Below are 19,538 nucleotides of genomic sequence, written 5' to 3'. Positions count from 1 at the left end.
AATAGTCTATCTCACAGTAGAGTGCAACAGAATAGCTTGATTTTAGTTGCCTTTGAAAGCATTTTGCTTTTTTGCCCTTTGGAGAGACTTTGATATGTTCTCTCATTTTATTGACTGCACATAAGTTTCCTTTTTCTTGGGCAAGTTTAATGTTCTGTGACCCACCTCATGAACTGAAGCTTGCTGTGCATGGGTTTCCTCAGGGCTACAGTTAAGTCCAGTCAAAACATCTCTTGTGGTAGGTATTGAAAATAGGGTATTTTCTTATGTGAATAAGACCTTCTTCTTCATAAGATGGTGGGAAGGAGAGTTTATATGGCAGTTTTTTAGGAGGTAGCAAGTACATTTAAAACTCATGCCTGATTCATGCTGCTTGTTAGATAGTTAATGACATGTTCTATACACACGTTATCAGTAGTACTACTGTGTCTTTGGTAATTACATTAGTTGTCACCTTTGGAAATTATACCTATCATGATTCCTGGGGAGTTAAAGGTTTTATATTCATTTATGCATTGTATATGGCTGCTTTTCTGTTACAACTGCAAAGTTGAGTTAGTTGTGAAAACTGAAAATATTTACTGGTGTTCTACAGCAGATTTTCCACTGCCTTTTTTTAATTGTTTGTTCTGTTTAGCTACACATGACTGCAGAATGCATTCTGATTCATTGTATACAAATGGAGTACAACTTCTAATTTCTCTGGTTGTATGTGATGTAGAGTCACACCATTCGTGTAATCATGTGTACATAGGGTAATGATGTTTGTCTCATTCTATTTCTGGCAATTGTATATTCTGCTTACAGGGTGCTCCTAAGTTCAACACCTTTTGTTAGGCCACTTGCAGTTGTCTCTACTTATTCAAAGATCTGATTATTGTGTAGGCTATAAGACATTTTCATATACATATATACAGTATGCAATTCTAATTCACTGATGTTTTTCACCCTAATTTGTCTGAGTACAGAAACAGACCTTAATGCAACATATTCTTCGCTGTGACTATGAGGCCTGTCGACAGTATCTCATGAATCTTGAGCAAGCTGTTGTTTTAGAACCAAATCTTCAGATGTTACAGACATTCATCAGCCACAGATGTGATGGAAATCGGAATATTTTGCATGCATGTGTATCGGTTTGCTTTCCAACCAGTAACAAGGAAACGAAAGAGGAAGAGGGTAAGATTGAGCACTGTACAAGATTTTTAAAAGAATTTTAGGTAATTTGGAAAATGTGACTAAAGAATTTGCATGTATTTTTACTTTCTTTTGTAAATCTTGGAAGTTTTGACTTTCTCAGAAGGTAAAAATCCCTGTGTTCTTGTTAGGATGGGTATGTAGTATCAGCAAAAACAAATTTTCATCAATGTGTTTTTATTGTCTTAAGATTTTTTGTGATAATATACAAGCTGAATACATAGTAGTAAATGAGTTTTGTTTTTATAATCGTAGATGAATTATTATGTTAAGGGAATTATTTCGCATGTTAAATCAAATTATTTTGATGCAACTTTTATCCCAATATTTAGAATACAGAGGGGAAGATCATCTTAATGAGTTGTTAGATATGTTTGGAAAGTAAATAAGTTTTTTTTTTTTTTTTTTTTTTTTTTTTGCCATGACTGTATTTGGCTATATGGAAGGAAAAACTGATAACCTCAAGTACAATTACATAGTTCACAATGTTTCTCTCTCTCTCTTTTTTTTTTTTTTTGTTACTGGGGATTAAACCTCAGGGGCATTTGACCACTTAGCCACATCCCCAGCCCTGTTTTGTATTTCATTTAGAAATGGGTTTCATTGAGTTGTTTAGTGCCTTGTTTTTGCTGAGGCCGGCTTTGAACTTGGATCCTTCGGCCTTACCCTCCTGAGCCGCTGGGATTACAGGCATATGCCACTGTGCCCTGCTGTTTCTCCTTATTTTGAATTCTGATAATGATATTCTGGTGGCTACATTTTTGAATAGTGGTTTGCTGGTTTCTAACCTTTATATTGTTATTGAAATTAATAGAGGATTATAAGCAGTATGTAAATCAAGGAGATATTGATAAGTGGGTCCTTTTCTTCCTTGGTAGTGAAAACTAAATTTAAGACTACTTAATGACCTATTTTTGATCTGTGGGACTTGAGAAGTAAGGCAGCATAAATAAATCATGTATTAAAGATTGTAGTTCAGTCTCTCCCAAGTGCTTATTACTTTAAAGGGGAGGTCATTGATTATCTCGTATGTAAAATGGAGCACCAGCATGCCTAGCAATTATCGTTTAGTGCTCTATACATACTTAATATCAATTATTTTTGAAGTTTAAATTGATCCTAATTTTTTCTTTTATGTTTCAGAAGCAGAACGCTCTGAAAGAAATACATTTGCAGAAAGACTTTCCGCTGTTGAGGCCATTGCAAATGCAATATCAGTTGTTTCAAGTAATGGCCCAGGTAATCGGGCTGGATCATCAAGTAGTCGAAGGTAATGTGATTTTTACAAGGAAAGTTTAATTGGAGGAAAAAAAAGTCCAAGTACAGAAAGCCAGTGTATCTCTTATCTATCGTATGCATGAATTGGTGGGTCCTTTTCGTTTTGTTTTTGGTTCCTCCTAATAACACCCTGGGGAAAAATATCTAATAACTAATTAGAGTTTAAGTGTAGAATAATAGGATTCTGACATTCCATAATTTGGAGATAATTTAAATAAGTAGTTCAAACTTGAATCTTTGAATTTGTACTGAATTCATCATTCTTCCTTCCTAGAAAGGTATTTCCTTTAGTTGGAGATGAAGTAATATAGTATTTTAAAGAGCCTCAATCTTTTAATTTTCAGACTGCTAATATAAAGGTCAGTTTCTCAGATGTCTTAATGATCTGGGAAGAAATGAAAGGTTGGTGTGTATGATAAATATTTGTTCATTATTTAAATTTTCAGGTTTTCTGGGTTATGAGATGGACCAGTCTTTATAACATTAAACATTGCTAGTATTTGACTAGATGATGAATATAAACTATTCAGGGTATAGTTTTCTTTCTAGAGGAAAAAAAAACACATTTATTCTAGATATGAGAGCCAGAGTTCTTGGTTACTGACAGATTATTAATGGAAGCACTGCTTACTGTGTGGTAATGTGATAGGTTGTAAAGTCTACTTAAAATGAAGACTCTCCTTGCCTATTTTCTGTTCCATATTCATCTTTCCCTCTAAAAAATGGTTATTAAATTGGCACCAGGAAGACTAACAAGTTGATAGCTTCCTGAGTTCAAAAACATCTGGAAAAGAGATTTGTCAAAAACTATTTGTGGGTAACCAAATTATAACTTAAAAACAGTACAAAAAGATGTAGACAACACAGAATGGAAATTATCGCCAGCTTATTTATCTAGGACTACACTAGGCAGACAAAGTGTTTGGTCTAAAATGGAAAGCAACTTAAATTCTTCATGAAGAAATTAGTCTCTGAATTATTTCAGGTATTTCATTTCCTCAGGGAAATTACAGGTGCAAATCAAGTTGGACTCTGATATGGTTGGTCCAATGCCAGTGCTGCCATCTTTTTTTTTCATGTAAGGATTATTTTGAAGGCAAAGACTAAAAGGAGCTTCAAGAGTGGGTGATGTGTTGCTCACAGAAATAGTTTGCAGAGTAAGCTCCTTTGAGGAATTTGCCGAAGATTTCACTGCAGTGCTCTTAACCAGTTCAAACTCAGGGCTGCCGATTGAACAGATGAAAGCACAGGAGTCTTATTATCTACGCCGGGCAGTAGGAAGTCCACAGACTCTGCTTCATTGAAGTGAAAACCCTCCTCTAGCCTACAATGGATTTTCTAGGCGATGCCCCTTGATGAGTATGCAGGCTGGGATTCATGAGCTGTAAGCTCAAAACTGATGCAATTTCACTATTGAATGGAGTACTGTTAAATGCCTTCAGATGATGATTTGACTCAGAAGTTTTATTATGTGACTCAATAGTTCCTGAGTACAAAGGGCAGATTTAGTGGAAAGCTTGATTGATGCATCTGATTGCAGGTGTATGTACTCTAGAGATTGTTAATCTGGAAGACACATGACCTTCGCTTTTTTGTCACAGTGTTATGTTTGAACATGACTGGATTCTAAGGCTTCTGTAGCATGGATATAACGTGCTTACAAAGAGGAAATTACATCATCCTTGAATTCTTCCATATTGTCAGAAATACGATGACTCCAGGCAAGCCTATACGAAGAAATGTCAAAACTCTGAATCTTAGCAGCCAAGGTGGTATCTCCTCAGTATTGTCCTCAGCCACTGAGGATTCAGGTGAATCTTCATGAATTGTGTACAACATCTTGAAGAATAATTTTCTTTTTTGTTTTTTGTTTTTTATTTTTTAAGAATCTATATGAGGAGCTGGGCATTGTACTTAAAAATGTTCCCAAGACCCAATGAAGAAAAAAGAGGTTAAGGACAATTTTAAAAAATGACAAGGAATGACCCCCTCATTTAATATTGAATTGACTACATCACAACAACAAAGTTGGGAGTTTGCAAGTTCAAGATGAGACTATGGTCTCAATTTATCTTCATTTATTTTTAATCTACTCTAAGATAGAGGTTGGAGAATAGCCCACATAAGATTTTTTGGCCTGTGCAATGTTAAAATTTTCTTTTTCTTTAATTTGAATGCCTTTAGATGAGCATGTATGCCTCTAGTTTGCTACCACTCCCCATTTCTTAAACCTGCCTGCCCTTTACTCATTTATATTTTACCTTTCTGACCTATAGGGATTTCATTTCATTTGTGACCCAGGTCTAAGCACTTCTTGATAAGCCCAAAACATGGATTTATTTTCAGGTTATATGCAGTGCCTCCCAATTACTACTGATTTTTTTTCCCCTTGTGCTTTGAGTACAACATGTTAGGATACTAAGTGTCTGTATCGGGCTTACAACTTAAGTTGTATAGGAGCATCACACTGAACAGTCACTATGTTGTGTGCTGTTACTGGTAAGGAGCCGGCCTTTTTCTCTGGGTGATAACTTTGGGCAGGGAAGTGACCTTGACTGAAACTCACTGTATCCTGCTCCCCTCTGTATTATAAAAACTCTAACTCAAATTTCTAAATTGGGAAAAATATACTGATATAATAAAAGAATGTACTATAGGTATTTTATAATAGTGACTATTATAAAGCTAATAGATTATTTGAGACAATAAAATTTATTTTGCAAGATCTTACAGAGTGTTCTATTTCAAAAAGTACACCATAAATAAGCTTTATAAAACAAAATAGACATGTTCCTGAAAGTAGCCACTAAAAATTTATGTGAATGCTTTTTAAAAAATAAATTTCCTTATAAAATTGAAAATGTGTTGATATGGGAAAACACATTTACCCTCAGATTAAGTAGTTATTACAATTAGAAATCCAAAAATCTCTTAAAATTACTTATTTGTAGATGTATTATGCTTGCTACTAGTAAGTTGTCAGGTCTTTTACATCAGAACTGTTACGTCTTTGGGATTAGGTCTGCATGGGAGGATGAAGTCCCTTATGTACTGTCTTGCCCTCAAAGTTTCGTTTTTACTCTTTATTAAGAAGCTCTAAAATTGTGGCCAAGCAAGGGATTTGTACTCTCTCTTAATTGCTGTCAGTCCTAAATGTGTTAATTTTGTAGCTTCTGTAAGCTTTTATTCAGAGGTTAAGTACAGATTTTTGAGTAGGCAGTCACCCGTTCCCCAATGAGGTCTGCGTTTGTGATTATTTCTTTTTCTTTTTAGTGATGTGCACACCTGTACAGTTTATTTTTTTTTTTTATAGCAGGAGAAAAAAAAAATCACACCCATACATTAACAACATATTTTACAAACTCTAGTTTCATTCATTAAATCTTTGGGATATAAGTTGTACTGTTAAATTTTTTTTTTGTATGAAAGAATCTAAATTGGTCTTTGTTTTAAAACTACTCATTGTGTGAATATTAGTTTAATGCTTTTGCTATCAAAGAAAGGGGAGTTAGTAGGCTAACAATATTGGTTTTGTGCTAATCAGTATGTCTGCTGATGTCTATTATTAAACTTAATACTACCTACTGACTATAACAGGGGACAGAAAAACTTTGTTTAATTCTTCATATTCTAATTGTATGAAAGATTATTTCTAATCTTATTTCACGGCAACTTTTGTTCCCTGTGCTTAAGTTTGTATGGGAGCGTAATATAATGGTTTTAGTGTTGAACTGGTTACTGGGATCCCCTAGTTTCATTTCTATCCCTTGCTGATTTTTCTGTGATTTCCAGAATTGGTATTTGTTCTTCACTTCCTTTGCCTGGAGTGTTGACTTATAGAACATACTTTGATCTTCTCAGATAAGAAGTTTCTGTACACCTTTTCATTTTGTTTAGACGTGGTAGTGAGCTCTGATTTTGTCCATGTTCTTCTAGTTTGAGATTACGGGAAATGATGAGACGTTCATTGAGAGCGGCTGGTTTGGGTAGACATGAGGCTGGAGCTTCATCCAGTGACCACCAGGATCCAGTTTCACCCCCTATAGCTCCCCCTAGTTGGGTTCCTGACCCTCCTGCAATGGATCCTGGTAAGATCTCATATTTTATTTAGTTTTTAACAAAGAGACAAGGTCATGAAAGAAAAAAATACTGAACATTTTAATGGAATATCTAGAAATTTGAAATAAAGTAGCAAGAGTATTTATAGTTATAAAATCTTGATTTAAGGGGTTTTGTATTTTAAAATTTAAATTCTAGAAACTTGTTAGGTACCACTCCTCTACTGAAATATTTATTTTTATACTGGTAAGAAGTTACATAGTCCCTTTATTGGTACATATCAAGATAAATGAATAATTTGTCTAGTGGATTCCTTCTTTTATAGTTTGGAAAAGAAGTTTCCACTTAAACTTCTGTCTGATCTCACCTTCGGCTTGCAGAGAAAAAGCCTTAAGGCCAGTTAAGAGAAATGTTAGGGATATGTTGCCTATAATGATATACATCCTGCTGTTCTGTTTACTGAAAGATGGTGACATTGATTTTATCCTGGCCCCCGCTGTGGGATCTCTTACCACAGCAGCGACTGGCAGTGCTCAAGGACCAAGCACCTCTACCATTCCAGGTAAGAATCAATTCTATTTGTCTGCCTCACCATTTGCAAGAAAAAAGAACACACTTTGGATATAGGATTCTATATAGTCACACTTTTTATCTCAAGGAGACTTTTCGTGACTTGAAAAGCATCTAATTCTCTGAATTACTTTGAATATGTCAATGAAAATTTATGGTGTGCATGTACTAACATTAAGAAATCAGTCGAGATTTGTAGACTAATGTGTTTCAAGTCTTTGTAATGAATGAATTTATTACTATTACTAGAATATTATTGTTTTTTAATATATGCCTGATGTATATTATAAAACATTTTTTTACTCTTTCACATTACTCTTGTTTTGGTACCAAATGGATATGCTTAATTACAGGTCCTTCCACAGAGCCATCTGTAGTAGAATCCAAGGATCGAAAAGCAAATGCTCATTTTATATTAAAATTGCTATGTGACAGTACAGTTCTGCAGCCCTATCTACGAGAACTTCTTTCTGCCAAGTAAGAGTTATTCATATTTTTCTTATGAAGATTTAGCGTATTGGCTTTTATTGTTGAAGTTGATCTTTTTGCAGTGTATAGATAGTTCATGTGAATTTAAAACAATTCATCAGAATTCAGCATTGTATTCCCTCTACACTGCTAAGCTCTCTTCCTGAACATTATATAATACACCTAAGTGGATACAAAACAACCTTTACATTAGCCTGATCATTGTGTCTATTTCTGTGTTGAAAAGATCACAGAATAGTCTATTACTGAAAGAACATTTAGTTGCTTTGTCATGCAGACTTATTTCTTTGAAATTCAAAATGAAAAATATTTTTGATATATGATTTTTCTCATTTTAGGGATGCAAGGGGAATGACCCCATTTATGTCAGCTGTAAGTGGCCGAGCTTATCCTGCTGCAATTACTATCTTAGAAACAGCCCAGAAAATTGCAAAAGGTAATTAATGTATTTCAAAGCCTAAGTAAGTTGTTTTTCAATATGAATAGTTTCTTTTGTACAAATAATATCATAATCATTCAAATCTTATTTTTGGTATATATAAATGATAATTGATGGAAACATCAAGATGATGATTCTGTGTGTAAACAATTCATGTGAATTACTTTTCTTAAGTATATGGTATTTTCCAGCTTTCCATCAGAAAGCAGCGGGTATGGGCTGGGGTTGTAGCTCAGTGGTAGAGCACTTGCCTAGCTTGTGTTAGGTTCTGGTTTCAATTACCAGCACCCCCCCCCCCCCCCCACACACACACACACATACACACATAAAATAAAGGTTAATCCACAACTAAAAAAAATGTTTATTAAAAAGCAGCTGGTATTCTTGACTTTTAACAATATTTCATAATGGATATCATAGAATCTTTTGAAAGATAAGATGGATTACTAGTAGAACTTTCCCATATTCAATAGATGGTATTGTTTAATGGATGGTGATAATAAAGTTGATAGAGATAATAGGAAGATGTCTTATTGTAGTACTTCTAACTTGGGATTCCTGCTTAACAGAATTCATTAAGGAATATCAATTTCTGCTGTCCAGTATTTAAAATATTAGTTATCTTTTGAAAATACTGATAAATAATTTGAGATGTCTATGGTTTGCTAAATAGAGCTAAGACTGCAGCCTTAACTACCTGACACACTGCCAAGGAGCCAGATAACTAAAGTATAGTGTCATCATCATGTGTGGTTATAACATAATTTTGCTTTGCCTTTCTTTGCTTTAGGATTTGCTGGATTTCCATGCTTGTTGACTTTGTGCATCAATTTTTAGAAATTACTATATAGTTGTTTCTAATTTGTACTGCATATATGTTAAGGCTTTTCCATTTGAAGAACATACAGGTGACTATTATTAAGTCCTTTTCTGAGAGATAACTACTGTATTCTTGATTGTTTTAGATGAAGGATCCTCAAGTGAAAAAGAGGAGGATGTATTTATGGGAATGGTTTGTCCATCAGGTACCAACCCTGATGACTCTCCTTTATATGTCTTATGTTGTAATGATACCTGCAGTTTTACATGGACCGGGGCAGAGCACATTAACCAGGTAAATTATTTTTCATTTGTCTGTACGTATACTATCTTTGGGCTTTCCTTTGTAAAACTAGAGTTACAGTTTTCGCTTTCAGATTATAACTGATATTTCTTTTTGCTGAGTTATAAAATTTTCCAAAGAAAATTTTTTGGGGGGAAAGAGTGCAGGGTTTGAAACATGGCAGACAACGTGGACCAGCAACAAACTACCAATACTGTAGAGGATCCCCGGGATCTCATCTGGTGAATTTACGTCAGGATGAGAAATGACCGGGAGCTTCAAGGCAGATTACATGCTTATGGTCAACATTTAAATATGATCCTTGGCGATGTGGAAGAAACTGTGATTACTAAGAAATCGATGAAGAGACTTATGAAGAGATATATAAATCAGCCAAGTGGAGTATTCCAATGCTTTTTGTCAGGGGAGTTGGGGTCATGCTCGTGGCCCCTCCATTGGGAGTTGCCTGAAATCAAGAATTAATCCTGTGTAGGAAATAGACTTACCATTGCCTCTTTAAAATGTACAAGATCTTCAGAAGAGAAGCCTACACACATGTTGTTATTAAGAAATGGCCCAAGGATTCCTCCACCCCTGCAATGTGTTGATTTGTAAATAATTTACAACTTCAGCTCAACACATTTTTGTTTCTCCAGTCCTTCCAAGATGCCTACCTCTTTTTTAAGAGTTAGTTTCCTCCATTGTTGCAGAAAAGTCTTGAAGGTTTTTTTGTTTTTTTTTTTTTTTTCTTTAAATTAAATTTGATGTTTGCTTTTGGATTTCTTTAAAAAAAGAAAGAAAGAATTTATTTTGATTTAATTCCTAAGTAAATGAAGCAAGAGCTGATTACTAAATTAAATATGGCACATTTTAAGAATTGAAAGTCTTCAATAGGTTCAATAATCTTATCCACAAATCTTGATATAGATTTTTACAATTAAAATGCCTTTCTTGAGAGGATATAAATTATTTTTATCATAAGGGCAGTATTTGGTTTCATCTATATAATTTATAAATTATTTAGTCACTATATTCTTCCATAACTTTTTAAATTTTATTCTGCTGTCACTGAGATTGAATTATTTTTTAAAATGCCAGAAATAATTACTATGATGATATATACACATAATTATTCTTTTAAAAGTATAATCCTTTAATTTTAGGATATTTTTGAGTGTCGAACTTGTGGTTTGCTGGAGTCACTGTGTTGTTGTACAGAATGTGCAAGGGTTTGTCATAAAGGTCATGATTGCAAGTAAGTACAATTCAGTTTTTTTATATGTACTTTTAGTTGTGGATGGACCTTTATTTTATTCATATACTTATATGTGGTGCTGAGAATCAAACACAGTGCTTCACAGATGCTAGGCAAGTGCTTTACCACTGAATCCCAGTCTCGCCCCAGTACAATTCTAGTTTAATTTTACAGACTAGATTTGTATTGTTATACATAATGTAATTATACTGCCATGTTTTTATTGATGCATAATTCAGAAAGCATGAGGTTTTTTTCATGTTTCCCTCAAGGTCAGTTTATGTATAAAAATGTGGTTCTTGATTTGGAGTAACTGTGAAATGCTATTCCTATGTGATCCTACTTAAATATAAGTAGGCTTATATGGTAAGGAATATGTGATCATACACTGATTAGGATCAAATTAATCTTTTCAGAAACATGTCTGCAGAATGATTTGTCTGTATTCTGCAAAGACAACTCCCCCACCACACTACTTTCCCCACCCCAACCCATAGGGGCTACTAGAACAAAATTACTGTAGGCATTGAGTGAATCATGGTGAATAATTGGACTGTCCCTTATTTTACTTTTTAAACTGATGTAGTAATCTTCCTTCCTAGCAACAGAGTTAGTCACCCCCACTGGTTTTATTAGACTTTTCATAGACCTAAGCAATAAAGTATCCTAGCACTAATATCTACAGTGTTATCAACAGAAACATCAGCCGTAAGTGGCTATGGATGTGTAGATGTTATAGGTAATAGAGAATTGGGTTATAAAAACCATCTATTATGTTTTAAAATAAGTAGCTCTGTAGGATGAGTGGAAATTTCTTATAGATTTTGCATGGATGCTTAGTTATAATATTTGCTAATATTCTTTCTTTTCCTTATTATTTTAAGCATCTAAAGATGATAACCTGTTGATTGTTTAACTTACTCACTATGCTGATGCTAGGATGGAAGTGAACAAGGTGATCCCTGTCCCGACAGCATTTGCAATCCTGTCAGATAGAGAACACATGTCAGAAATAGCTGCCTGTAAAGTCATTAGATACCTACAGGAGGATTACTTAAACTAGATTGGTTGTGCAGAATTAGGAAAGACATTAACAGAAATGACTTTACTTGAGTCATCAAAGAGTACCTCTTTCCAGGGGACATTTTGTATTGCTTTATAGAGTTCATACTATAAAAATGATCCTTCCTGTTGTATAAGCTTTAACAGTTAACACTTTACATTTAAAACTTAACAAGGGTTCTCTCCAGTTTCAGTGAATTGTGCTTCTGTAATGTCAGTATAGATCTTTTCAAATAAAAAAACTTCAGTACTTATACTTTTGGTGAATTCTTTCTAGACTCAAACGGACATCACCAACAGCTTATTGTGATTGTTGGGAGAAATGTAAATGTAAAACTCTAATCGCTGGACAGAAATCTGCTCGTCTTGATCTACTTTATCGCCTGCTCACTGCTACTAATCTGGTCACTCTGCCAAACAGTAGGCAAGTGGATTTTTAGGACACACAATGAGTAAAATTGAAGGAGCTCAGCACAGGTTAGTAACCTTCCCCCACCTTACCACACTGTTCTGTTTTGCAGGGGAGAGCACCTTTTGCTGTTTTTGGTGCAGACTGTCGCCAGGCAAACAGTGGAACATTGCCAGTATAGGCCACCTCGAATCAGGGAGGATCGTAATCGAAAAACAGCTAGTCCTGAAGGTGAGTAAATGTAACACTGCTGATTTTTTTATGAAAGTAGTTATGTTTTATTTTTATCTGCTTCTTTTCCTTTCTTTTTCCATTTGTTTTTCTTTTTGTTTCAGATTCAGATATGCCTGATCATGATTTAGAGCCTCCAAGATTTGCCCAGCTTGCATTGGAGCGTGTTCTACAGGACTGGAATGCCTTGAAATCTATGATTATGTTTGGGGTCACAGGAGAATAAAGACCCCGTATGTATTTGTTAAAACATTTTAGATTTGTGTATTCCCATGTTAGTGTAGGTTATTACAGTGCATTTTGTCTCTCCCTTCCCCCTCAAGTCTGAGTGCCAGCAGTAGGATAGGCCATCTGTTGCCCAGAAGAGCAAGTATATCTCAATCAAACAAAGTGGCACAATTCGACTAGACTGTTTCACTCATTGCCTTATAGTCAAGTGTACAGCAGGATATTTTGGTAAGCTTTTTGAATGTTTATTACAAGTACACAAAAAGTATGTTTTTCTTACTTTACCTGTGGATTTTACGAGTCAGTATTGATAGACTCTGATTAAGTAGTACATTCAGGGGAATCAAATTTGGGGTGATTTAAATAGTATTATGTCAACAGCAGAAACTCCTTCATTCTAAATAAAAATCCTAAAATGTGTTAAAAATCAGAATTAGAATGTGAATCACAAGACCCAGTGCTAATGAGGTTATGGTAAAAGAAACATACTCAGGCATTGATGAGGTGGCATCCCACTGGGACCTCTATTTGGAAAACAACCTGTCAGTGTCAAGTGCAATAAAAATATTGCCCTGAAAAGTTGTCATAAGGAGCTGGGCACAGTGGTGCATGCCTGTAATCCCAGCTGCTTGGAAGTCTGAGATGGGACAATTGCAAATTTGAGGTTAACCTCAGCAACTTCCTGAGACCCTAACTCAAAATAAAAGGACTAGCGATACTAGTTCAGTGGGAGGGGTGCTCTTGTGTTCATTTCCCTGTGTCTTCCCCCAAGAACAGTGATAGGGAAACAGTACATGGATTTGGATTTTCTCTATAGGTAATATCTATGTGATAAATCACACATAGCGATTAGAAAGTGATACTAGTTTAGTGAGGGAGATGGGACTATGAATTTAGCATAAATATTTGAATCTGCTCTTTTGGTGAGTACCATATAGTGAGTGAAAAAGTTCTGATTTGATATATTGTTCTAAGTATTCGTTGATATATATCAAACTATGGAACAAAAATAAATCATACATTTGGGACCTGCTATTTATATATGTTCTACAGTGGTAGATGTGTTGCATAAACTAGTCATTGTGCAAATGTTTTGTTTAAATTTGTCTTGAAATTCTATTATGAAATAGTAACAGAAAAATGCTAGACTTTTTACTTAATGAATATTTTAATATCTTATGAAATAACATTAATAAGAATAATTACAATTTTTTAAAGCTTTTAGATACTCTACTAGGTACATTAGTGAAAGAACTCCAAAACAAGTACACACCTGGACGCCGAGAAGAAGCTATTGCTGTGACAATGAGGTTTCTACGTTCAGTTGCAAGAGTTTTTGTCATTCTTAGTGTGGAAATGGCCTCATCGAAAAAGAAAAAAGTAAGTCATCCTTGTATATTTGAGCTTTTTTTGTCATTTTTTTTGCACAGGGCTCATAAAAGATTCCTTTATTCCCTTTTTGCTCTAGCAACTTTATTCCACAACCAATTGGAAATGCAAGCGTGTATTCCAAGCACTGCTGCCTTATGCAGTGAAGAATTGTGCAATGTTGCAGAGTCATTGATTGTTCCTGTCAGAATGGGGATTGCTCGCCCGACTGCACCATTTACTCTGGCCAGTACTAGCATAGATGCCATGCAAGGCAGTGAAGAACTATTTTCAGTAGAACCTTTGCCACCACGACCATCATCTGATCAGTCTAGCAGGTAAATTTCAACTAGTAAGAGATTCTGATTCTTTCTCTGGTGATGTCACGTTTGCCTCAGGAAAATGTTTGCAAAAGCACTTAGGTGGTACACATAATTATTTGTGTAGCAAATATTTTGCTTGGGAACATGTGAAAGCACTTTAAAAATGATACAGGTGAGCTAGACATGGTGGCACATGCCTCTAATCCCAGCTACTGAGGAGGCTAGGGCAGAATTATTGGAACTTCAAGGCCAGTCCGGGCAACTTGGCAAGACCCTTTCCCAAAATAAAAAATAAAAGGATCAGGTTGTAGCTCCAGTGATAGAGTGTTTGCCTAGCCTGTGTGAGACCCTGGGTGCAATCCCAGTAGCACCAAGGAGGGAAAATAGGTAGGCAGGTACAGATGTATAGAAGTATAATACACATTATACTTCTAAGGTAATAGATGGGGTTACCCCTCTTACATGAGTTTTGTGTTGGAAGGGCAATTTTTATACTGGTAATAAAGCAGTCTGGTTAGAAAATGTACTTAAAACCTCTGTCCCCTGTGTTCTCCCTCCTCCCCCAAATAAACCTGCTAGAAGGCTAAAGTGAAAAAACTGCAACTTTGTATGTCCATGGGTTTGGGCAGGGGGCCATCTGGTTGTCATGCAATGTAAACAACTAGAATGTGGGAATTTTAGGTTTTTTTCCCCTTCTTTTGTGTGGTACTGGGAATGGAGCCCAGGGCATTGTACATACTATGCAAGCACTCTACCACTAAACTGCAAACCCAGCAACTTAATGTATTTTTGGGGACAATTATATTACTTATGATGCTAAAAACAACTCAGCAATAAAAAATTCTAGTTATAGGATTATTATTAAATCTCATTTATCTTTTCCACTTGATAGTTTCTATCATTAGACTGTAAAGTTGTTACATTAGAATGTTTAGAAACTAAAACTTGATGGAATCCTTATTTAGCACAGTGTTTCTCAAACTTAACATGCATGAAATCACTTGGGGATCTTATTAAAATACAGGTGTTCACTCCAAGGTCTGTGTTAGAGCCTGAGATTTTGTATTTCTTATCAGTTCTCAGGTGATACCAGTGCTGCTGGTTTAGGGTCCATGCTTTTGAGTAGCAATACTCTTGAGATATTTGGCAAAATTAGTTTTCTCAAGTCTGATTTTATTACCTTGTGTATGTATATGATATTTTAATAAGGATTTCTAGGACTCTTCCCTTTCTGAGAATTAACTGTTTATGAGGATGGCCTGCTTTTGTATTTTGGACAGTTCTGAAGACTTTATCCCTCTGTTCCATCCAAGTTTATGTTGAGTGTTTGTGCCCACTCTTTTCCTTATTTCTCCATATGCCAGTTTATGTGTTCCTACTTTTATTATCCAGTTCTCCCTCTAATCTAAATCCAGCTTGTTTGAAAAAACTTTCCCATCATAACCTTGTCACTGCTAGTCTTCTAAGATTGGCTAAAAACTGTTAAATGTCATTTACCTCATTATCAAATGGTTTTTCTAGTGAGATCTATCTGGACTCAAGTGTTATGCTACTGATCCTGAGTCTGACTCATCAATTACTTAAGTAGTATCACCTTGTGCAGTTTTGGTTCTCTCCCTTTGATTTTGTCCCAGAACATAAAAATTGGTTATCAACTCATCTCTAAACACTGCCCATTAGCTTCTTTACTGAGTTTCAAGTTTTATGTCATCTTGAACTTTTTCTTTCATTATTAAAGTATTATACACTCTTAAGCACTTTGTTTCATACCCCTTACTTGATTCTTGGCCCAGACTTTTTAAAACTTTCCAGATGTCATCTGATAATTGAGATAGTGCTAATATTTCTGTAGCTGTTGATATGATATTAGAAGCCCTTCATTCTAATGCAGTTTTAGCCATCTCTTCCCATCAGGGTGTTTTGACCAAGTGTGTCTTAAGTAAAAGCACACTCTTGACCAGATGCTTGCAGTTCTTTTGCATGACTGTTACGTATCATCCATTGAATATAAAGTGTTGCAGGCAGTAGTTTTACTTTTTCTGTTATTCCCCTCCAACTCTTCAAAACTTAAGCTTCTTCTTTTTTTTTTTAAAAAGATGGTATTGAGATCAAACCCCCAGGGGCCTTACATATACTAGACAAGTGCTGTACCACTGAGCAACAGTCCCATCCCTCTTATGGTCTTATTAATTAATCTCTTCTACTCTATCTCCATATCTGTTATTTAATAATCACTAAGTTACCAAGAATTAGTATATACTAAGAACTTGATAAAGATCATACATAAGTTTATACATTGTAATTTTCCCAATAACACATTGATATCCACTCTCATTCTAAAATTAGAATCTATTATGATTTCCTACTCTGTGAGACCCAGATTATTTCCTATGAAATCTATGGTTCCTTGCAACCCTTCAAGCCCAGGAGACATTGTAGATGCCTTTGGGGTAACGGTGGCAGTGTTGCTCTCCAAGTTTATATGTATGATGGCTTTTCCTTTATCACCAGCATAGCCCTCCTTCCTAATGTATTTTATGTTGCACATGTAGGCATTTGTGCCAAGAGGGGCTTCTTTTCACAGTTAGCCTGGCAAATTACTAGAAATACAAGTTCTCAAAAGTTGAACAGTGCTTTTTTGCACTAGTTATTAGGACTGTGGTCCTTCACTATGCCAGCAAGTCTCTGGTGGGGGAAAAAGGTGAAACTCCCATTTCTAAATGGGTAGTAGTGATTTGAGTATTGGCAGTATCACACATAGGAAGTGCAGAGCTTCTTTAAGTGATTACCTAGAGGGAACTATAGTTCTGCTGGCTGTTTTTCCTAAGATGTTTATTTTAAGAAAGAAAATACTTATTAGTTGTGGTTTCTTGCAGTGTTGACTTTTATTTTTTAATATTATGATCTCTTTAGTGGTTAGAAATATTCTTTTCATCTCTTATCCTCTCCTACTTCTTTGTAATTCACAGTCTCTGTTTTTACCACTAAAGTTCTTGTGTTAAACACCACATCAAAACTACTTGATTATTTGAAGACACAGTTGTGTCTCAGTTGGCTCTCAAATGTAACTGCTTAATTCTTATTTCTCAGAGAACTGAGGTGAGGAAAGAAACACTGATGGTGCAATAGCTTAAAATCTTTTAACTTTTTTAATTGAGTTTCTTAATCTCTAAGGTGTCATTATGGTTTTATTTAACGACTGTCTTCATATCTCTGGCCTGCATCTAAAGCTTTATTCTCTCCTTTCCTGTATAATGCAGGGATCTGTCTTTTGGCTATTTCCACATCAGGCTTTGAGGGAAGTGAAACTTTTCACCACCCCCACTTTTAATTATTACTCTATTTTAAAGTCATAGTTTTTAAATTGACATTTTTCCTGATACACATTAGAAAGTCAGTGGTTAATGCAAAATAGAAATTATGTCAAGTCTCTGAAAAGAAGTGTTGTGAATGAATGTTGTCATGAGAGACTTTGGAAGCTGCCCACAGCCAGTGAAAAAGATTTTTCTTCATATAATTTTTCAGTGGGAAGGACTCACTCAAATGTCTATCAACATAGATTTAAAATGACTTACTCAAAAAGTAAAAGCAAACTACGAGATTTATAATTTAAATCTACAGTAAAATAACTTCTTTTGAGTTCATATTTTCTAATGTCCTGTAGATTAATTATTGTTGCAAGAATTTTCAAGTTAGACATAGAATAGCATTCTAGGAAGTGTCTCATGTGCTGTAAAATGAGCTAAACACTTAAGGAAAAGCACGAAAGTATGCGCAACCTGAGTGGCAGCAGCGCACTCATAACCTCCTGATTCCTTGCAGCTCCAGCCAGTCTCAATCATCTTACATCATCCGGAATCCACAGCAGAGGCGCATCAGCCAGTCCCAGCCTGTTAGGGGCAGAGATGAAGAACAGGATGATATTGTTTCAGCAGATGTGGAAGAGGTGGTTTTAATTGTTTTAATTGTGGTAGATGAAAAGCTTGTATTTGGTGGGGAGGATATCATAGTCACTTCTGCATTTGCACTATATGCTTTTGCACTGTTTCCATTTGCATCTAGCCTATAGACTTGTATTATGTTTTCACTTGTTACATATTAAAATTATTTTAAGAATGCTTGATATACTGGATATTTGGAAATTGTGCACATAAACTATTTTTACCTATGGGTTAAGAGTTAAGATATTCTCACTGTTGAAAAAAAAATCAGTAGTTTTGTGCAATGTATTTGAAAGAGGGATATTCAATTTTATGATGATTGAGGTATATAAAAACCCTCTTCCCCACCCCCAGAACAATTTTTATACTTTTAATTTTAGGGCTCTGCATAACTTTGGGATATGTTGATAGGATTTTTGGTAACAAATTGTCGCTAGCAAAAAATTTTCAAAACTGCTTAGTATATAAGATATAACTCCCCATTGTTAGAGATCTTGTATTTTAGTTTAATAGTTGCTGCAGAGGAGCACTGGTAGAGGTATAGGCTTATTATATACTTTCATTGTCTACAAATAAGATTCTGGATTTAGGTTGAGGTGGTGGAGGGTGTGGCTGGAGAAGAGGATCAATCACGATGAACAGGAAGAACATGGGGAAGAAAATGCTGAGGCAGAGGGACAACATGATGAGCATGATGAAGATGGTATGCAGGTTATTTGAGAAATATTCAGTATGAGTTAACCAGGTACCTTGAAGGGAGAGAGAGTCCCATTTGTTGTGTAATTCTTCAACTTACTTTCTGAGTGATTCTGAAACATGTGTTCAAAATTTTAGGAGGTAGCTGTACAGATACATAAAATAATTATCCTCTTCTCCCTTTTTCTTTTGTTGTAAGAAACTTTCTCTTTTCTTAAAAGATTTAAAAATTAAAATAATTGTAGCCACATTTTGCAACATTGGAAATTAGAGAAAAAGCAAAACTAATCACCCATAATCTCACAGGGCTGTTAACAGTTTTAACTTTCAGTCCTCCCTTGTACTGCCCTGTTCTCCGTGCATGGTTTTAAGATTATAAATGTAATTTTTGTGACTTTCCTTTTTCACCTAAGATAATCAAACAGCACATTTTTAAAATTTATAGTTTTATATATTTTGATTTATTACTGTGATATATAAAGAATGGGCATTTTAAACTTTTGAAAGCCTAATATGTAAGCAGATGAAAATGGAGCAAGTGAATCTAATTTACTGCTTGGTGTCCCCCAATACTTTTCTGCAGAATCTAAGACTCTGCAGGAGAGATTTTTGAATTGCTGTGTAACAGTCCACTAACCACCATGATTTCCCTGATCGTTTTTTCTAATGGTGAATAGTCAATTATTCTTAGTGTAGTAATTATCCCTTCTGGATGGTCCCCCCCTTTACCTCTCTGCACCCCCCCATGAGTTTTTAGTTCCCACTCTTATATTGTAGCTTATCAAATCCTGTCTTGATCCATAGTGATTTTTGGGCTTTTCTTCTTAGTATTATTTAATTATATTTTCTAGGGAAGCGACATGGAGCTGGATTTGTTAGCAGCAGCTGAAA

At 35.1% G+C, this 19,538-nt stretch overlaps 3 protein-coding genes and 1 pseudogene across 4 annotated transcripts in view; all 4 read left to right on the top strand.

Moving 5' to 3' along the window:
- Nucleotides 1-19,538, top strand: part of LOC306643471 (E3 ubiquitin-protein ligase UBR5-like) — a 174,176-nt gene that overhangs the window by 85,014 nt on the left and 69,624 nt on the right.
- LOC306642361 (E3 ubiquitin-protein ligase UBR5-like) lies at nt 4,136-12,450 on the top strand. The gene is made up of 11 exons (XM_079108075.1): nt 4,136-4,286; nt 6,412-6,563; nt 7,001-7,096; nt 7,458-7,581; nt 7,932-8,029; nt 8,998-9,146; nt 10,298-10,389; nt 11,729-11,875; nt 11,973-12,091; nt 12,196-12,323; nt 12,415-12,450. Exons 2-10 carry the CDS (start codon nt 6,428-6,430, stop codon nt 12,315-12,317), a joined length of 1,083 nt encoding a protein of 360 aa, XP_078964201.1. The 5' UTR covers nt 4,136-4,286; nt 6,412-6,427; the 3' UTR covers nt 12,318-12,323; nt 12,415-12,450.
- On the top strand, nt 9,155-10,266 carry LOC306643266 (U6 snRNA-associated Sm-like protein LSm3; annotated as a pseudogene). Its single transcript has one exon. The product of its transcript is annotated as a U6 snRNA-associated Sm-like protein LSm3 (transcript).
- On the top strand, nt 13,437-18,673 carry LOC306643204 (E3 ubiquitin-protein ligase UBR5-like). The gene is made up of 4 exons (XM_079109194.1): nt 13,437-13,698; nt 13,788-14,025; nt 17,833-17,956; nt 18,542-18,673. The coding sequence occupies exons 2-4, from the start codon at nt 13,814-13,816 to the stop codon at nt 18,587-18,589; spliced, it is 384 nt and encodes a 127-aa protein (XP_078965320.1). The 5' UTR covers nt 13,437-13,698; nt 13,788-13,813; the 3' UTR covers nt 18,590-18,673.

The sequence above is a fragment of the Sciurus vulgaris genome (genome assembly GCF_902686455.1).
Source record: "Sciurus vulgaris genome assembly, chromosome: 1".
Lineage (NCBI taxonomy): Eukaryota > Metazoa > Chordata > Mammalia > Rodentia > Sciuridae > Sciurus > Sciurus vulgaris.
This window is presented reverse-complemented; position numbering and strand designations above follow the sequence as displayed.

What these genes read in the sequence shown, in the direction of transcription:
- LOC306643204 (XM_079109194.1), top strand. Translation starts at nt 13,814, where the DNA reads ATGCAAGCGTGTATTCCAAGCACTGCTGCCTTATGCAGTGAAGAATTG. An exon ending in TCATCTGATCAGTCTAGCAG is followed by an intron (nt 14,026 to 17,832) that starts GTAAATTTCAAC and finishes GATTCCTTGCAG; the next exon opens with CTCCAGCCAGTCTCAATCAT. An exon ending in TTTCAGCAGATGTGGAAGAG is followed by an intron (nt 17,957 to 18,541) that starts GTGGTTTTAATT and finishes TTCTGGATTTAG; the next exon opens with GTTGAGGTGGTGGAGGGTGT.
- LOC306642361 (XM_079108075.1), top strand. Translation starts at nt 6,428, where the DNA reads ATGATGAGACGTTCATTGAGAGCGGCTGGTTTGGGTAGACATGAGGCT. An exon ending in CATAAAGGTCATGATTGCAA is followed by an intron (nt 10,390 to 11,728) that starts GTAAGTACAATT and finishes AATTCTTTCTAG; the next exon opens with ACTCAAACGGACATCACCAA. An exon ending in GTCACTCTGCCAAACAGTAG is followed by an intron (nt 11,876 to 11,972) that starts GCAAGTGGATTT and finishes TCTGTTTTGCAG; the next exon opens with GGGAGAGCACCTTTTGCTGT.